The sequence below is a fragment of the Glycine max genome, chromosome 7 (genome assembly GCF_000004515.6).
Source record: "Glycine max cultivar Williams 82 chromosome 7, Glycine_max_v4.0, whole genome shotgun sequence".
In the NCBI taxonomy this organism is placed as follows: Eukaryota; Viridiplantae; Streptophyta; class Magnoliopsida; order Fabales; family Fabaceae; genus Glycine; species Glycine max.
In genome coordinates, this window is record NC_038243.2 from 15435595 (window position 1) to 15456758 (window position 21164).

The 21164-nt window shown below is 34.0% G+C and overlaps 1 protein-coding gene and 1 long non-coding RNA gene across 2 annotated transcripts; both read left to right on the top strand.

Annotated features, from left to right (window-relative positions):
• The first annotated feature begins 1239 nt into the window (after positions 1–1239).
• On the top strand, positions 1240–1499 carry LOC121175115 (uncharacterized). The gene is made up of 2 exons (XR_005892201.1): positions 1240–1302; positions 1400–1499. It is a non-coding gene; the product is annotated as an uncharacterized lncRNA (long non-coding RNA).
• A 9293-nt stretch (positions 1500–10792) lies between these two features.
• LOC100793280 (transcription factor MYB3R-3) lies at positions 10793–20194 on the top strand. Its single transcript, XM_003529047.4, has 9 exons — positions 10793–10996; positions 11412–11585; positions 11831–11882; positions 12120–12177; positions 15790–15884; positions 15962–16065; positions 16325–16453; positions 17432–18537; positions 19770–20194. Exons 2-8 carry the CDS (start codon positions 11437–11439, stop codon positions 18525–18527), a joined length of 1683 nt encoding a protein of 560 aa, XP_003529095.1. The 5' UTR covers positions 10793–10996; positions 11412–11436; the 3' UTR covers positions 18528–18537; positions 19770–20194.
• The last annotated feature ends 970 nt before the right edge of the window (positions 20195–21164 follow it).

Sequence of the window (21164 nt, forward strand, 5' to 3'; positions counted from 1 at the left end):
TTTCATTATCACTCCTATAATTGGAGTAATTTGATATTTTACTTATTTCAAGCCTTTAATAATTTCCTTAATTAGTGTGCAAAAGTCTAAAACGACTCTTGTTAAAAAATAAAGGGAGTAGTAAAAATTAACATAATCCGTTGTAAATACTACTTATTCGGTAAAATTTTACATAAATCTTATCAAATAATATAAGTTTTTTTTTTTTATTTATTTGATAAGTACACTATTTGTTAAAAATTATCTAATGAGTGTAACTTGATTGATTCCCACGAATCAAAAGAGACAGAGAATCTTAAGTGTAACCAAATCTTGAATTAAGAATTACTTCCATAATTAATCCAAAGAATTAAAATTTATAAAAATATATTAGAGTTTTATTAAGAAGTCAAAAATCCTACTATGATTAAAAAAATAACAAAGTTTCACTCGAAAAAAGTATGTTAACATTTTTTTTCCTTAAAAAAATAACTATACCTATAAGACATTTTTATAATCTCCCAAATCTCTCAAGTCAATTTCTTATTTACATATTATTTATTTATGCAAGTGTTATGTCATAAATCAAAATAAAGTTTTTAGAAGTAAATCATGTGTCACATGTCACTCCCACAATAATTCTTTTTCCTCCAAACTTTAAATTGTACGATTTTTTCTTCTTCTAATTAACATATTTAAAACTTCAAGAATGATATTCAAAGGTTATTAAGATAATCAAAGCAAGTAAGATAATTATTTTATTTACATGTTATTTGATAGTATTAGATGTAAAAAAATTGAGAGAATCAAGGTAATATTTTGTTTGCATGTTGTACGCGTCTTTTGAAGCATAAGGTCGTCAATGATAACATGATAAGGTTGATTAGGATAACATACTAATTTTCTATACGATAAAGTGGATATTTTCTAGCAAGAGAACAAAGGAACTTTGAATTATTCTCAACTTATTTGGGAGATTTTTTGCCTTATCCTAGCTATTCTAGGGGAGTTGCTACGTGCACCCAGCATTATTCCCTACTTGTTGATGGATTTTCAAAGGTATGTTTTTAGGTTAATTTTTTTTAATAACAATGTTTAAATTACTTACATGTGTATGTTTGGTTCATTCAGGTTAGTGTGGACAAGTGGATGGATATAACAGACATGGGATATGTGATTGCTTCACGGTATAACGTAATCCTTATATCGTTGTCCCAACAACAAAGCATGACATTTTTCCCTCTTAGAAGTCAACCACCACCTGACTCTTCTGGCCACCGCATCATATGTGTCGGTCACGTGTTTGGAAATCATTTTGTTCAGGTACATTGAATATAGTTAGTGTAACAATTATGCAATGACTTCGCTTGTTCGTTTGGCACGGTCAGCGCATGATATAATGTTTGTTCATGTACAACAGGTTTATTTGAAAGACCATTGTCCGTTGCCGCCCCCAGCGCTGTTGTGGTCAACCAATTGTTATTCTCAGGCAAAGCAATGGGCAATTCCATATATTAGTAGAATGCAGGAATACACAAGCTTGATGTCATTCAAAACACACTATGTAGACCTAAATGAAGACTAAACATTCATTGTTTATTTATTTGTATTCATTATGCGATATAATTCGTTGTAACCCGTCACTAACCAATTAATATTATCAACTACTCGTTTGGTTAAGCAAGGAAATTGTTGGTCCAACAAAAATCATTTACGCGTACAGCATACATCATTGTCATAATTGACAACACATAATGACATGCATGCGTGTTACAGTTTGAGCGTGACAACACATTGGTTGACTTCAGTACACATTTTGAAACTAGCAGTCGCTCAACAACACATTGGTTGACTTGACTACACATTAGCGACAACACATTGGCTGACTTGACTACACATTTACGCGTGTCTATTTTTTTGTAAACAAAGTTAAACAAAGGCTCGGTCACAACCATCTATATATATGGCAGACTAGGCTACTAAATCACACATTATCTTGCTTTCAAATAATCTCCCAACTGATACACAAACTATGGCATTTCTAGGAGAAACTAGCAGTCAGACGATTGTCAACTCAAGGTTGGCTTTCATTTATCCAAATGGATCGATTATTCACAATGATACTGGGGTTTACTTCCAAACTTCAACTCCGGTGCCCATTCGAGTACCAAATAGGTGTGATTTTGCAAGCCTAAAAACCAGAATACACAATACCCTTCAGCTATCCGACAAACAATTTTTGGATGAAATTCACTACCGGAAGCCATTCACCGATACAGGTAACCAAATTCGCTTTGAGTGTATCAAATTGATAAATGATGACGATGTCAACACAATGTTAATGTGTAATGATCAATTTTCTTGTGTTGGTCCGATTGAGTTATTATGCACCGTTGGAAGAACACCAGATGGAATAATAAACTTACTTGAACGCACTATGCCTCGTATTCATGACGCGATCCTGTATTACAACGGCAAATGGAACATGCCACGGCAGAACAAATTTGTTGGTTGCGCGTTCACAGGAAAAAATCCTAAGAAATTTCAAATTCCTTCAACATGTACCATCGATGAACTGAAGAATTTAATCAAGCAAGTTGCACCTAAAGGGATCCCCCCTCTTGGAATTCACGAATCACAAACGGTAAGACGATTGTTTTTCCGCCAACCAGCTCGGTTTGAGTATTCAGATACGGTTATAAAATATGAAATAAATGAGCTGATCACCAACGAAGAACTGCTGAAGGTGTTAGTACAATCTAACTACTGGAAAAAATATGGACCAATAGAAATTTTAGTTGTCTTTACTAAATATGTTGAAGACGAGGTCAGTGGGACGTCGCTAAACAACTGAATGTCATGTTTAATTTTTTGTTTTTTTGTTGATGTAACCTTTATATGTTTACGGCGTGTTTAATTCCCATAATAAAGTTGAATGCGTTGTTTCAGTGGTCCAAAAATTTAATTGTTAAAAGGGTTCATTTCGTAGTTTTTTGGATTTTGAGACTTTGTTTTGACGTGTTAGTTGACGGAACTGGGGAACGGGACTATTTTTTTTGGATTCTTTGACGTCCAAACATGAGAAATGGCCGCCCTCCATTGTCTCAGGGCACAGGCACACCCACGCAAAAAAATCCCAAACATGGGTACTTGAACATGGAAAAAGGGTTCACTTATGAATTATTAATCATTTTAAAAACTTTTATTTTTTATGTAATTCTTACAAACAAAACTCATGATTCTAGGTTCCCTTTTTTTAAAAATAAATTTAAAACAACCGTAAACTTCGCTTAAGGACCACAAACAATCGGAATAACAAACTATATTATAAAATAATAAACTGTGCAAAACACGCCAACTATATTAAACAAAAACTGTAATAATTACAAATATTCATGTCAACTACAACACAACAATATAAATACAATGATCAATGGTCCGTGCGGCGTCTCTGACGAGCCCTGACCGTCCCATCAGCACTGGGTCCCCCTCTCGCGATCGTCAGGCAGTCCTGCATAATGTCATATAACTCTGTGCCTGCAGTGACTATCCTAAGGTTGAGCACACGCTCCAACCTCTGTGCAATCGCCTCATATCCCTCGTAATCATCCTGTCAAAGTCAGTAAAAACATTTATTATGAAATTCAAAATAAACAACAACTCATAAAACATTAAACGCGCAAATAATCTTACCACATATGGAGGGGGGTCAAATGCCACTGGAACCTGGGGGCTGGGCGGCTGTATGTAGTCCTCAGGGTCTGCAGCTGGTGCATCCCTCTGCTGGTCAGCTGCCTGGGTCGGTGTCATGAAAGGGTGAGATATGCGGAAAAACCACTCAATGTAATCCGCAGATACCTGCCCAGGCACTAAACAAGGCTGACCCGCAGGTAGTAAGTGATCCGCAAACTCCATCCACCTGTCATCTATCTGCTCCTGTGACAATCGTGCACTAACAGGCGGCGGAGGGATGCTCTGGATGTAACCGAACTGGCGTACCACCCTCTCCGGTCGAACTGCGACGATCATAGGACCCCATCTGAGCTGACCCTGGAACGATGAAATCTCCTGAAACGCCCTAACACCCCGATGCTCCGTGTACGGCAACCAGGACACATCTGTGACGGTCAAACCATCACAACGTGCCCTGTAGGGTGCTCCTGTGATGCCCTTCATGTGCGCCTTCGACGTCAACCACCGGGAAGCACGTGGGGACATCTCCTGGTATGTGTCGTCAGTCACGCACTGATGCACACTAGGGAAGTGCTCATAGATCCAGCACTACACAATAATTGAGGTTAACATAACATAAAAACATGTTTAAATCATAATCGAACCTAACATATTAATAAACACAAAATTTACCTGAAATAGCGTCAAGTACCCCGCAAGCTGTCGGGTGGTGGTCCTACAAGCCTCATCTAACTGGTCGTACATATGAACCAGCGCGGTAACCCCCCAAGCGTAACCACCACTATGAGCGAGGTCCCGGAAAGCGTCAAGGTGGACCACATGCACGTATGTTGCACTCTTATTAGCAAAAAGAGTGCAACCGACAAGGTGCAGCAAATAAGCGCGAGTTGCGACAATCCACCGCCGGGCCTGACATCTGGTCTCATAAATGTCACGAACCCATCCTAATCGTACATATGCTCCACGTGTGAGCGCTGTCTCGGCTCTGGCCTCCTCCGCAGACACTTCCAGCAACTCCGTGAGCAAGAATCTGGCCTCCTCCGTAGAAAGAGCGTGGAAACTGTGCAAGGCGCCAGTGATGGGCAAATGTAGAATGGACGACACATCATCCAATGTGATCGTCAGCTCTCCTACTGGAAGGTGGAAGGTGCTAGTCTCACTGTGCCACCTCTCCACAAATGCGGATATAAATCCAGGATCGCCAGTAATAACTGAACAATCTATCAGTGGACTTAATCCTGTGGCAGCCACCAGGCCTTCAATCTCAGGCACTGGCCTCCCAATCAGTGTCAGCTTCCTCCCATGTGACACTAACTTCAAATCAGGACGTTCCTGATTTGAAGTACAAATTATACAATTATTAAAAAAAAATTAATCATAAACAAATAAATAAACAATGACAAATAATTAACAAATTAAAATACCTGTCCACTCCACACGGCATGTGCAACATGCTCGGCAAATGATGTGAGCACTGACGGGTCACGTGGACCACCAGGGAATCCCTCTGCAGCATCATCACCATCTGACCCCTCACCACTATCAGCACCTTGTGCGTCCGCACGCATCTCAGGTGCCTCCGTAGGCTGCTCAGGGACATCATCAGTCATGTCAGCGACGTCCTCAGCCATATCACGTCCCTCCGTAGTCATCTGATGAACGCGTAGCCTACGGGCTGAGGCAGTAGGCCTACGCCTCTCGGGAACATCGCCAGCATCCTCGCCAGCAGCTCTATCTCTGCCTACAAATCTACCTATGGCACGACCTAAACCTCGTGTTCTGGCCATGATCTGTAAATCATGTCGAACACGTTTTTTTTTCGGTCAAAATATACACAATTTTCTTTATAAAAAATCAACTTTATTTATAAACAAATAAGACTAACTTAAATCAAATCATTTTCACACATACACGACCTAATTTTAAAAAAAAAAATTAAACAACTTCATTTATATAAAAAAAACAACTAATGTAAAATAAAATTATTAATAAACATGCACAACTTAATTTTTTTTTAAAAAAAATAAACAACTTCATTTATATAAAAAAAAACAACTAATGTAAAATAAAATTATTAATAAACATGCACAACTTAATTTTTTTAAAAAAGAATTAAACAACTTCATTTATAAAAAAAAAAAAACAAAACTAATATAAAAATAATTCATTACTAAACATCCACAACTTAATTTTTAAAAAAAATTAAACAACTAATGTAAAAAAAAATTATTTAGTAAACATCCACAATTTTTTTAGTAAATAAAATACTTCATTTATAATAAAATAAACTAATTAATTATAAAAAATTAGTATTTTTATAAAACTTCCAAAACACACAACTTTAATTATAAAAATAGACAACTTCATTTTTAAAGAAAAAACACTAATTTAAAAAAAAACAATAAACAAAAACAAACACAACTACTTTTATAAAAAAAATTAATTTACAAATTAATATTTAGTAAAAATACACAATTTAAATTATAAAAAAAATATGACATCAAAAACCCAAACTTCATTTTTCATAAAATCTAAAAAACAAAATAACCAAAATAAATAAAATAATTCATTTAAAAAAAACAAAACAATTTCTGTTTAAAAAATTTTTTAAAAAAAAAAACAAAAAAACCACTTCCGGAAGAAGTGGTTCTTCCGGAAACACTCCGGAAGAAGGGTTCTTCCGGAAAGGTCGTCCGGAAGTTTGAAACTTCTTCCGGAAGTGCGAGTCTTCCGGAATTCTTCCGGATGAACCACTTCTTCCGGAAAGTTCCCGGAAGACGTTTTCCGGAAGTCTTCCGGAAGAAGTGTTCTTCCGGAAGACGTTTGGTTACTTCCGGAAGAACACTTCTTCCGGAAACTTTCCGGAAAACGTTCTTCCGGAACTTCCGGAAGAACCCCTAAGGGGTCTTCCGGAAGACTCCTCCGTCAGCGATTTCCGCCATTTTTTCCGGCGTCCTCTCGTCTTCTCCCCTCTCGTCTTCTACCCTAGGTTTCGTCTTCTACCCTAAGGTTCTGTCTTCTACCCTAAGGTTCCACTAACCTAACGTTACACTAACCTACCCTAATGTAGTGCATAACAAAACCAAAGCTAAGAAGAAGGCCACCTACCTCGAAAGCAAATGGGTCCAAGGGCTGTCGGAGAAGCTCGCGGAGAAGAAGCTTGTCGGGGAAGAGAGAAGAGAAGAAGCTTTTTGCGAAAGAGACACAGTGAGAAAAAGAGAGAATGCTTCCGGGAAGAAAAAAAATGCTTTTTATTTTTTTAACTGAAGGGCAAAATTGACCTTTCATTGAATTGCTGGGTGCACCAGCAATATTGCTGGGTGCACCTAGCATATCCCCTATTCTAGGTACCAACTGACACAAACCTATTGGACTAGATTGGTTCCATGTAATCGATATGGGCTTATTGGGCTAGTCTGGAATAATTACCCCTTAAGTTGGTAGTTTATGTTGACATGAAGTGTTGACTTTTTTATGCACCTCCAACATCTTGAAATGCTTCACTTTATCCAATTATTGTTTTGTATATGGGTTGAAGTATGAATCAATTGAGTTATTGTAGTTAACAATTAAAGTTAGACTAAATGGTAGAAATTAAGTGAACGAGATCAATCCATAATAGGAAAAATATGTTTTTAGTGATTATATTTTTGAAATCTTATTTTTAATGTTTGAAGTTTCATATAATTTAATTTAGTTTTTGTACTTTACAGAAAAATTATTTTTAGTTTCTTCCCACAAATTTTTCATAAGTGGCATTAACTGTTGTGTGATGTAACAAACAAAGTGTGTATTTTTTATTTTTAAAATTGATTAAAATAATGTGGAAATTTGTTTTATTTTTTTAAAAGAAGTTATTAATATGTCCGTATTAAACACATCGAACGATAACTTTTAACAATTTCATTTTTATTTTTGTTTCCATCTTTATTCTTTAATAATTATTATAAATTTATTTTTACATCTTATTTTGATTTTGTTCATTTCTTAAATGTTACTTTCATGAATTCAGATGATAAATAAATAGTGTAATCCATTTTTTTATGTAGAAAATAATGTCAATGGTGAGACATTAAAAATATATTTTTAATCACAAAGACTAAATTAAATGATGATATGAAACTATGAGAATAGCTAAATACAAGATTTATGAAAATATAGGAACTAAAAACATTTTTTTTCCATTTATAAATATTAGAATAGATTAACTTGACAACTTAGTAGTAAGGATTGTGTATCTTATGTTCCTAATTTTTTTTAAAAGACTAATTAGACAAACTATAATAGTGACTTTGTTAGAAAACTCTAAGTTCCATGTTTTTTAATTAATGGGAAATAAACACACAAAGAGAAGAACAAAATTAACTAAATCTAACAAAAGGTATGCCTAGAGTAAATTATGATAATCATTCCTATGGTTTGTTTTTATTATATAGAGTACCTCTGCTTTTTTTAATCCTAAAAAAATCTTAATTATTGATTTTTTTTCATTAATCACCATTTAATATATATTTTTGAGTTAATTGTAATAATCATGTTTATAATTTATTTATTTTTATCGACAAGTAGCTTGTGTATAAGAGCTTGTCGATAGATGTTCCAAAGATAGAAAAGAGCATTAGATATATCTCCCTCTTTTGCAAGTCAGTTCACACAATTGTTCTCATTTTGATGCCTATATAAAGACCGGAGAAAAAACAGAAGTTAACTAAGCTATCATATTGAACAAAAATTTCATTCTTTGAAGCAATAGTCTCTAGACGAAATACCTTAAGCTTAAACACTTTATCCTTTGTTTTGCAAATTTATCTTAACTTGTGTTGAACTTGTACATGCTCACTTTTGTAAGTTGATTTTTTGTAATATTCAAGGACTTTGTTATTTGTGAAAGCCATATCCTATTAAAAAATACGTAAGGTATAAATCTCATACATAAAAAATTCTTGATCAATTTTTCAAATTTGAGACCATTTATTTTTTATACAAAGAATCATAATATTTATTTTTAAACTTTAATATATTTCAAATTATTATTTTTATTCTTTTGGTAACTTTTTTATTCATTAAATCATTTTATATATATATATTCATCAAAATATACGTATAGATACATAATTATTTAGATATTTTACATTACATGAAATTTTACCCTTTTACATCAACAAGTTGTTGATTTGATGGAACTAGATTAGGTCATCTAAAACAAAGTCTTGAATTTTAGTTTTATGAAAGAAAAAGACGTTGTTAAAATTATCAACAAAGTAAGTTGATATTTTATATTAATATCATAATTATCGGAAAAAAAGACACCCCTATGTTATATATATAAATTAAATTAAAATGACTATCTTCAATGAGAGTGTTTTTAACTGTCATTTATTTTTATTTGTTGTTCTTCTTTTATGAGAATATTTGTAGAAATTCTTTTTTATATCTTATATCTTTCTATCTATCATTTTTAATATTTTTAATTTTAACTTGAATTTCAGTTTTTTTATCAACAAATAAAAATCACATTTATCTCAATATAAATTATTTATCACAAGTTTAAAATAAAATTTGTATGCTTAAAAATATTAGTTTATTATAATTTTTAATTATAATATAATCTATTTATTTAAAAATTTAATTTATTATAATTTTAGTTATGCCAAATAAAACATTTATTTTGTACTATACATAAGTTAAAATACTGTTTTAAACAATAAATTATACAACAGACTTTGTGTGAAATAATTTTACAATGTCATCAGATTATAAATTATTATTAATATGACTTTAAAGTTAATTATTATAAAAATTAATTAATTTATCATATACAATGATTGTGGTAGAATGATAATGTAAAATTATTTTATATTTTTAATTATATAATTTTTTTTCTAAAAAAAATACTAAAGTATAAAATATAATAAAGAATATTTTTTTTGGCACCGATGGGATTAAAGCACCCCAAGAAAACCTTTATTAAAAACTAGGAGGAAAGGAAACACTGGCTATATCAGCCACAACAAAAGTAGGAAGAAACGATGGCAAACTATAAAAAATTCTACCGTCCCTATTAACAGAAAAACTGAACTTAGCAAGAACATCAACTACTTGCTTAGCTTTTCTATAAACATGGCCACCACATGAATATGCCTCCTTTCTGGTTAAAATCGTTGATCAATGCCATCAATGGATACGAGGCATGCGATCTGAAACACCCATGCTGAATGAGATGGATCATTGTCTCTGAGCCAGAATGCCCCAAAGCTTAAATTGCAGGAAAAGGAGAAAAGAACTTCCCCAAGGTGATTCCTCAATAAATCATCACAACTTAAGAACTTCTCTGCCAATCTTTCACATATGTAATCTCATGTTCTTCGACCCCTTCCATAAAATAAATACTTCCTTCCATCTTAAATATAAGCACATTTAACTAACTATCAGAAATAAATTATTTATGAGAAACAAAATTTTATTAAATGAATAACATATTAAAAGTTAGTTAATATTTACTTATACTTCGGTCCAATTTTTTTTATTGATTATATTTAGGTCAGAATAGTAATATAATATATAAGATAAAAAGAATATTTTTAGATAAGTTATTATGTGAATTATTTTTTAACTCAAAGGATTATACTAAATAGGGCATCGCATATGATATTTATCACATGATAAAAAAAATCTGAACTGTTTTTTTATTTTTTGTGACTTATTTTATGAAGGGTTATAATCCTTCCTTTTGGCCGTTTTTGTTTCATCCGAACCTAATATGAGTAGTTTGTTTAATAGTTAATACATCTTTCTAACCATCCAAATTAGTTAGAACGTTTCCTTCTTGGAACTGAAATCGCCACCACTCCCTCTCATCCAACGGCTCAAAATTTACCAACACCCAAATCAGGTCCCTTAAACTTGTTCGACCTTTATCGCCGTCACGCCTTCAGTGCCGTTTGAGTTTCAAACTTTTGTTCCCCTAAGTAACGTTCACAACCGCCGTTAACTGACGGCATCTGAAAACCACGCCACACGCACCCCTAACGGTTATTCACGGCGACGTCACGTCGGTGCTCAAACATTTATTATTATATTTATATTATTAATAGTTTTATTATGTGTATATTCGTTACACAGATATAAAATAAATAATTAAATAAATTAGGTTGCATTTTTATTTTTTTAAAACCAAATTTCAATTTTCCTTTGTTTCAACGTTCGAGGATTTTTCGAAACCTTAGCTTCAGAGAGAGAGAGAGAGAGACAAAGAGAGAGAAGCAATCGTGGTCTCTCTTCTATGAGCTTCACTTCGATTCCCGCCACTTCTCTGCAAGCATAGGTACTTCACTATTCGGAGAAATTCATGGTTTTTTTTTCTCGATTTATTTTTTTTTATCCGTTTCCGTTTTCTTTTTTTGTTTACTCTGCAAAATTCAGGCGTTAATTTCTTTATATTTGATTTGATCGAGTCGTTGCGTTTATCTTCAAGGACTTGGAATAGGTTTTGGTGGAGCGTTTCATGTTAATTGTAGGATTTTTTTTTTTACTTTTTTTGGGAGGGAGCGTGGGGGGATTGAAGGTTTTGATCTGATAATAGATTCTAAGATCTGGGTCCTGTTTAAATTTGTGTTCCACCGTGAAAGTTTGGATTTTTTCAATTTGAGCTGGGTTTTTTGGATGGTTGGTATATGGTGGGTTGTTCTGAGAATTTTGGCTTTCTCTGTTTTTGATGTATGCTATGGTTTGTTTTTTAGGATTTTGGGTTCTTGTGTGAAGGATATGGCTGAGGTGGTGAAATCAGAGGAGTGTTGTCAGGAGAATAAGCAATCTACTGCTGCTTCTTGCTCCTCTGTATCCGAAGGCAGTGGCAGTGCAATTCACAAGTCTCCGGGGAGATGTAGCCCTGCATCCACATCGCCCTCACATCGGTAACATCCGTTAAGTTCTTTACTTTTTCATTGCAGTATCTGTCATGAATTGTGATCATCATGTTGTACCTTAAGGGCAGTGTGCTTTCCTGCATGTTTTATACCTCTGTGGTATTGGCTTAATTTCAGATTATGTGTTAAGTAGCTGATTCCCTTCATACTGTGGAACTTTTTCTTCTCTATTTTGAAGCTTTTGCTGTGATCTATATGCATTGATTTTTGTTATATGAATATGTTTTGTGCAGGAGGACCACCGGCCCTATAAGGCGTGCTAAGGGCGGTTGGACTGCACAAGAAGTTAGTCTTTACTCGTTGGAGACAACTGTTCTTTTCTTACTTATCAATTTTTTGGTTATATATGTTCTTGCTTGTTATCAAGCTGATTAAATAGTGACTTCAGCTCAGTTGATTTTATGTCTTTGTAACTGTAGTCCAAGATTACTATGCCAGTCCTTTCAATTTATTGCTGCTTGTAAACAAGTTAATGATAATAGCTAATGTTTTTTCTCAATGTTTTATTTAACGTTGCTGCAGGATGAGACATTAAGGAATGCTGTTGCAGTTTTTAAGGGAAAGAGTTGGAAGAAAATAGGTATTTGTTTATTGTTACCCTAGTTAGTTCTTCTGGAATCCCTTTTTATTGCTATGTTGCTTTTGCTATGGAGACATCTGGTTCAATAATTCAGTGATGACCTTTATATGTGATTTACATATTTATAGTTGCGATGCATACTTGATTATTACTGCAGTGAGTACTTGAACTTACCCTATTTATTTGAACTGAACAGATAGTATTATCCCTAAAGTAATTTAACTAAAATGAATGAGAAACAAGATAAATATTGTTTTGCAAAGTTTCCATCATCTTTTGAGATAGATTCAGCTGCCATTGCTTTAATCTTTAAGGAGCATGAAAACTATAATGAAACTTCTACACTGTTATATACAAATTATCTCATTATTACTGATGGTTTTCTTGGTACTAGAGTGGAGCTAGAGAATATTGCAGTTGAAAAAAAAACAAATATATAATTCAAAAGACATAGGCATGACTCTTGAGGATAATTTTTAGTTAGTCTTGAAAATTAGGGATGGAATACATATTTCATTGAATAATCAATCGGTTTATATACATAGGTCCTAGTTGCTAATTTAAGAAACAAATGTATCCCTTCTCTAAGCTGTAATCCCATGATTTTTGGGATTTATACTGGTTTCTAAAATAATTTCATACTACAAATTAATTATAGGATAACATAAAGTAAAATATATACATTCCTCAAATAGCATAAGATTCCCACACTCCCCCTCAAGCTAGTGAATAGGTATTTTGACTATTTTCCATTACCAGGTTGGATAGAATTCTCTCAAATGTGGAGCTGGAGATGCTCAACCCCTTGGTTAGGATATGTGCGAGTTGTCCTTCAGTGGGCACATGTAGAGTACATATTAAGCCACCGTCAGTCAAGTTTCTCCTTAATTAAATTCCTAGTCATTTCAATGTTCTTAGTCTGATCACACTGAACTGGATTATGAACTATGTTGATTGCTGATTTATTGTTGCAGTAGAGCTTCATAGGTTCTTTCTAAGTGGAATAGTACCCAACAAAACAGATCTTTCGGGTCTAGGATCAAGTTTCCCCTTGTCTTGATTATGTATATGAACAAATGAAACACACTCAAGGATCTGGGGCTTAAGATTGTTTGTAGTGGACAAATTTGGGTAGAAGGAAGAGAGTAAATCCATTGGGCTATTGAGTTTTGAATTGTAAGACTCTAGACTCTACAGGGTAATTTGTTAAGCTATGTTGCTATAAGAACATCACCTCTACAGTGTTATGGCACATTTTTCTGATACAACAGTGCTCATGTTTGATTTAGAAGATGTCCATTTCTCCTCTCTGCAATCTCATTCTGTTGTGGTGTTTAGACACAAGATTAATGGATTATTTTTTACCATAAAGAAGAAACTTTGGAAAACAGTGCTTACTGAAGATTTGTGTTTGAGTAAGAAAATCCAAGTAACATATGGACAATTATCAATAAAAGTTACTAACCATTGAGCGCTGGACATTTGGAACAGTAGAGGGACCCTATAAATTTGTATGTACAAGCTAAAAGGGAAATGCGCTTCTTTTATTGCTTATTAGCAATGGTACATGCTTGTGTTTAGCTAGCTCACACACCTCACAAGGAAGACTCTCAACATCTAACCATTGCTTCAATGGTTAGTAACTTTTATTGATAATTGTCCAGTGCTCTTCACAAGGAAAAGAAGGATGCTCTTACCAACAATGATAAAGAAAATTCTTTTTGTTGGATAACATAGAATCAGACATGAATGTATGTGGTAAACTGTTCTTAACCATAGTAGACAGATTTGATTCTTCAAGGTAGTAGAGGTCATTCGATACTCTACCATGTCCAAACATCATCCTCAAATGCTTATCCTAAAATTCACAATGATTGCTAAGCAATATCAGTTATGGTATAAATCTTTTGTAAGTTTTGTATGGAAACAAGCTTGGTGGATAACTGTGGGACATGGAGATTTGGATATCTCCTAAACCAGCTATAGTTACAACAGTCCCCTTTGTACTGGTAATTTTCTTACTCCTGGGACAACGGGAACATGTGGAGAAGTGTTTCAATAAGGTTGTCGTCACGTGATCTGTGGCTCATGAATCCAATATCCATAACTGGGTAGAAGGTGTTTCAGAGACATAATCCAAATGAGAATGGAAGCTTACTCGAATATGCCAAAGTACAAGTACCTGTTGGTTTTTCTAGGCTGCCAAGGAAAATTCTTACCCTTTCTATCTCTTCCTGATCAAGATCAGTGGATTCAGGCTTATTCTCTTCATTTGTTCCAGCAACAGCAACATGAGTAAGTTCATTCTTCCTTGCAGACCTCTCTCCCTTTTGTCCCCATTCTTGACTAGGAGGTTTTCCATGCACTTTCTAGCACTTCTCTTGGGTGTAATGTGCCTTGTTGCAGCAGGTGCACGTGCCCCACAATATCACATTTGCTGAACCACTCTCGATAAGTTATCCACCATAGGTGAACTATCAATAGTTTGGGTATCCAACATTAAATTCCTGCCTTCTTCACTTTGTGCAATAGCCGGCATGTCATTGAAACATGTAATTTGTTGTTTTTCCCAAAATTTGAATTCTGATTTGATCAAACTCGGAATTCATACCAACAAGGAAGTCGTAGACTCTGTCATGCTCAATAATTTCCTTGAGAACTGCTGCATCACCTGTGCATTTAGTTTTTATCACTCTATAATGATCTAGCCTCATCTTTGAGAATACTTCAGCTGATTAACACTTTCAATAACTATTTTGTTCCCTTGTTTTGCCACTACTGTTTTCACCTTTACTTCATATACTTGAACGACTTCTTTGGCTTTGGAATAGGTGCTCTACTGCATCTCATATTTGCTTTGCAGTGTTGAGAAAAATGCAAGTGCCACTAATTTCTGGGATCATTGAATTCCATAGCCAAGCTATATTCATGGAGTCTTCTCTGTTCCATGTTGGAAACTTAGGGTCTCCATTTATAGGCCTATTAATCATTAGGTGAATCAGCTTTTCTTTTCCTTTTAGCACAGTATGAACAAGTTGAGACTTTTAGATAATTCTTCAAATTCAGCCTATAATCAGAATGGATATTCTGCAATTCTCCACGCTGTTGGTGTCCAGCATCTCCTGTTTTGTCAACTGTGTTCCATATCTTCTCTTTGTCTGACATCAGGAAAACAATACCCACACACCACGTGATTGAAGTTTGAAGGTTACACAGTGATAATAAACCAGTGCATATAACTGGAAGAAGAAGGGATGACTATCATGAAGGCTACAGAAGGAGAATGACAGGCAGATAATTGTTGGCAATGATGGCCAATATAACAAATTAATTACAGGAAAGATCAAATAAAATATATACATTCCTGAAATAATATATGGATTCCCACAGTTTTTCACTTCTTTGGAACTCTGAAAGTTAGAATAAAAACAACTAAAATTAAAACTTCCAAACTTCTACTTGCAACTTTCATTATAATAATCTTGTTTTGTAATTTTTCTATGATGGATGATGGTCATATGTGTAATTTGTAAACCTAGGAATTTGGTCATGTTGGTTTGGTGAAATCATTATGCTCATTTTTGTGACACTTATTTAAAATATGGAATGCAGCTGAGTTTTTTCCTGATAGATCAGAAGTTCAGTGTCTGCACAGATGGCAAAAAGTTCTTAATCCAGAACTTGTTAAAGGACCTTGGACACAGGAGGTTGAAACTTGGTCCTTTTCTTTTTAATTTTTCCTACAGCTTTATTCAAGCAATAACTTCTTTTGATTGGCTTACAGGAGGATGATAAAATTGTTGAACTGGTGTCAAAATATGGGCCTACAAAATGGTCTTTGATAGCCAAGTCTTTACCTGGTCGAATAGGCAAACAATGTCGAGAGCGGTAGGTTAACTGAAGATCATGTGAAAGTTATTTCTTTTTGTATCTTTTTTTTAACCTTTTTATTGCTAAAAGTTGTCCTCTATATCATTAAATATAAATTTTAGATCTGTTTCTTGCATATCACCTTCAACTTTTCAAGTCTTTATTCCATCTGAATGTCCTTTTGTTTAAAGTTTAAACTGACAATTTGACTACTAAAACTTGCTTTGCATATGGGTTACTAAGATTATACTGCTTTTTTCTTTTCAAATATTTTCAGGTGGCACAATCATCTTAATCCTGACATAAAGAAGGATGCCTGGACTTTGGAAGAGGAATTGGCCCTGATGAATGCTCATCGTATACATGGGAACAAATGGGCTGAAATAGCTAAGGTCCTTCATGGAAGGTCTGTTTTCTTTTAATTCTTTTGTTGTTATGAAGGAAATTAAGATCATAGCAATAATCATAGAATGTAATCTTTATGTTATGCTAATTCTGAAGTATCATCTTAGGCTAGTTCCAAATCATTTTTTTTTTTGTGGTGGTGGTGGTACTTGGATGTATTTCTCTTGCTCTCTCTCAATAATAAAATCTTGGAACAATATATTCTACTTACATTTAGTTTTTAAAATAAAATAAGAAATTCATTAAGACAAGAAAAAAAAATTATAGGAATCTTTTTAAAATAAAAAATTATAGAGAAATGGGAGTAGGAATCTTTTTAACAAAAAAAAAAAAAATGCAACAATGCTACTGAATTCTGAACATGACTGTTAGGGAAACCCAATTTAAGGGCCATGTGATCTCTCTTCAATACTCTTGTTTCTCTTAATGAACTTTTCACTCAATCCACCTCCAACCTCAGAAAAGAGAGAAAAGTTCTACAATAAAAAAGAGAATGCTGTAGTCAGCAGTAGCAATTCTACTGATGATAAGAAATATTGGTCTTCTTAATTTGAAAATCTTGAAATCTATATTGTCATCTTGTTTTTCTCACTTGTTAATTTTTCCCCATGCAAGTTTACACCGATGTATTTCTTGAGGTTTTTCCTTTTTACAATTTCTGAACGTATAAGTTCTGAAGATTTGTCCACCTACTTTATTGTGGAGATGACTAAGCTGTTCAAGGTTATTCTAAACATAATTAGTGGAAGCACCACATTGTATAGTTTAAATAAGTTGTAGAGTGAATTCCTGCAACAACAAAAAAAAAAACAAAAGACAAAAAATACTTCAATTATCATAAAAGTAATGTAAGAAGGATGGCATACTTTGTTGATTATACGACCTCCTATTACAAGATTTATTTATATGATGGAATGAGATGCCATTTGAATTATATTGTGACAAATGTTAATATTTGTCTGTGAATTTTCTTCTGCAGGACTGATAATGCAATAAAGAATCACTGGAATAGTTCTTTGAAGAAAAAGTTGGATTTTTATTTAGCTACAGGAAGACTTCCACCAATTCCTAAGAATAGTCCACAAGTTCCTGTCAAAGATACAATTAGACGTTCTGCTAGTAAATCAATGCTTGGTTGTTCAAATAAAGAATTAAATGCAGCTGTTGAAACATCATCTGAAACTACAGCCATTAGTAAGCTAGATGACAGTGGCAGGAATCAGTTTGAGTCCTCAGGCACAGTTAGAGAAGTTGGTGATTCTTCAAGTGTTCCTGCAAATGACTCTGCCGATTCTGACTGTGTAGAATGCAAGCCTGGATCATCCAACATCAACCCCAGCTGTAGCAACTCAGAACACGTGTCAAGAGCTAATTTTGGAACAACTTTTGGGCCAATATCTGAGAATTCTGGACTCAATGGAAACTCAACTTTTGAGCATTGTACAAACAATGGTGACAGGAGCAGTACCAGGTTAATCGGAACATCTTCACAAGAAAATCCAACCTGTGGTTCTTTGTGTTATGAGCCACCACAGTTAGATGGTTCAGTTCCCATAGATTCTCTTTATTTAAATTATACTTGCCAGCAGAATGAGTACTGTCCGAGTCCAACGATGTCACCTACTGGTTTCTTCACTCCACCTCGTGCGAAGGGTAGTGAATTATGCACTGAGACACCTGAATCGATCTTGAGAAAGGCTGCTAATACTTTTCCAAATACTCCTTCCATATTGAGGAGGAGAAGAACTGGGGCCCAAACACTCACCAGTCCCACTAAAGTTTTGAAAGTAGATAATAATCCACATACTTCTAATAAAACAGAGAGAACCAATGATGATTCTGGTTCTGGGCATTTCTCCGGGAGTCCAGCAAGCCATGGCTATGGGATTGGCATTCCCAACAATAAGGCATTCAATGCATCTCCCCCATACAGGTTAAGATCCAAGCGAACAGCAATTGTCAAGTCAGTGGAGAAACAACTGGAGTTTGCATTTGACAAAGAGAAGAATGACGACAAGAGGAGTAATGTGATGACTGAAGATCGTCTGCATGAAAAAAAATTGGTTGTGACATAGTGCATAAATTGTAAGTCATTGCTAATTATTGTTCTTTAAATTTATTGTGTTATCTTTCTGCTTAAGCTTTAAGGCATCAGATAAATGGCTGTATTACTTGGTGAAGAATCCATCCTTTCTTGTAGGATGAAGTTGATCCAGAAAAAAAACTTGATCCCACTAGTAATTGATGATATTAATTAATTTTTAATGTCAGAATGTTTTCAGTAAGTTAGAGGAAGGATATTTTTATTATCTGACAGAATGATATAGTTGTCTTTCTTATCCAGAAAAAATAATTTATTTGAGGGCCAAATGAGAGATATTTTGTTTCATCACAGAATTATTATTTTTTGAATCTGTAAAAGTCTTGTTTCTCCACGACTCCACCAATTGAAAGGACAATTTTTATGAGCTCAAACTAGATTTGATTTGATATGATTATCTCATTCTATTTACTTAAAAGCTATTTATTCTTACATCAAATTATCAACGATGATTGTGATAATTGTTTTTGTATCACATCACTTCTGACCTAGAGTTGTGGTCCCATTTCAATCTCACATGTTTCTGTGAGATTGGCTCATTATTTGTTAAGAGAAGTTTATAACCAAAATGCTACTTCAATTTGAGATTTGGGTTGAAAAATATCTTGTCCTTTCGTAGTCTTATTATTCAAGCTGGTTTTGATCTTTTTGAATTACATATGTATTACGGTGGTACTATTCAATCTTGTCCTCTTGAAGTTCTCTAAATTTAAAGAATATTAAAAACTTTTTGGACATTCATTAGCTCTTGAAGTTTTCCAAATGTCTGTGTGTGGACACTGAACTTGCAACTGTTTGCTTGAGTACTAATCCCATCTTTTTCTTTTCAATGTGCCCATATGCTTTAAACTTCAAACTCACTGGAAACAAAGACCAAGCTGATTTCAAGCTTGTTCTTATCCTCCGATATAGGGGATAGAAAATGAAATCAGTTCTTTTTTTATTTATTTTTTCGTTCCATCGGAAAAAATCCAAACAATAAAAAGGTTCCAGTCCACTCAATCTCTATTAAATATCTAGACATTGTCCTACGAATTGTTGGTATTTTTTGGTATAGCTTTCTATCTAAACTAGACGAGCAATATAATTGAGCAGGTTTCTTTACCAGCATTTCTTTTGGCAGGAGATAGTGTATTCTCCTTGCTGTTTTTGTTATCTGATGATCAATAATCTAATATAGTTATGAATCCTAATAACTCTTTCTGAATAAATGCAGGGATTATGGCTGGACTTGCTTTTGAAGGTAGCTGATTGTTTCTCTAAATTGTTTGACAATGTTTACCAATTTTATGAAGAAAATTCAGTGCACGGGTCACAATGACTTGGCACTTCTCCACACTTGATAGTTGGCTGTCATTTCCATCACACTTCAACAAAATTCAGCAACAGTAGATAAATTCCATTTACTTGTGGATACATATAGCTAGTTGTATCTATCAGATTTGTACAGTTGTCTTAGGAAAAATAAATTTTCTAATGTTTTATCAATGTTTTTAGATTCCTTCAATCCTTTCTCTAAATAATTTATGGCCTGACCTACTTAATAAGTGTGTAACCTTACATTGTTGCACCCGCTAGTTTGATGTACACTATACATTGAAATTACTGTTTGACAATCACAGAAAGGTGTTCATCATGAAATTATCATCAAAATCAAAGATAAATTAATGCAACCAAGTGGTGGTATAACATCTCAAACTTGGGTAGAATGTATCATCTACTGTTTGATTTGGAATTGCGTTCCTAGAAATACTATGGCAAGAAAGCTGCTAGAGTATTTTAGAAAAAGAAAAAAGAAAACTATGTTGTTTATATTTGAAATTATCGGGAGTCTGTTTTAGAACTCCAGAGAATAACGTAGTTTGTTTGATTCATGATGTATATTCCTAGAAATATCTTATCATTCTAAGAATTCCCTTGCTATATCAAATATTTAAATATTATTCGTTTAAATGTAATTGACAAAAAAGAGTGTCAAAACAATTGTTGCAGCGAAAAGCTGTTGCCAATAATTTATGAATGATGTAGAAGTAGTAAAGGGAGTTATAAATTAATTGATGATGTTGCAGTAAATTACTATAGAGAAGAGTTGCAGGAGTGTATGTTGAATGATGAAATAGTACCATGTTTTTGCCTTTACTATGGTTTGAGGCTTTCTAAACGAAAAGCTAAGTGGCAAGGGATGCAATAGCAAATACCTAACGCCCTCTCCCAGTGAGACTGACAATTGACCAAACCATATATTAGTTTTTTTTTAATTGCAAATTTAGCCCTTTTATTTATTATAGTTCACGAATTTGGTTTTCTTTTTAATTTACCCATTGAATCCCTCATTTTTTTGAAATCTCATTATTTTAATTCACAATTCCAAAATTGAACCTTGAGTGTTAAATGCTTACTTAAGCGTTTTTTTATTAATTTTGATACCTACTTTTGTTTCCTTCAGCTCTCAATTCCCAGCTTAGTTCAATCTGTTACATGGCCATGCTTGGGGCTGAAAAAATAAACAAACAGATATACTTGTTTTTTTCTTAGGAGATGAAGGTTGACGCGCGCGTGGTGTGGGACGATGAGGACAAGGCCATGCTTGGGGCTGTTTGGGCGGTCGAGC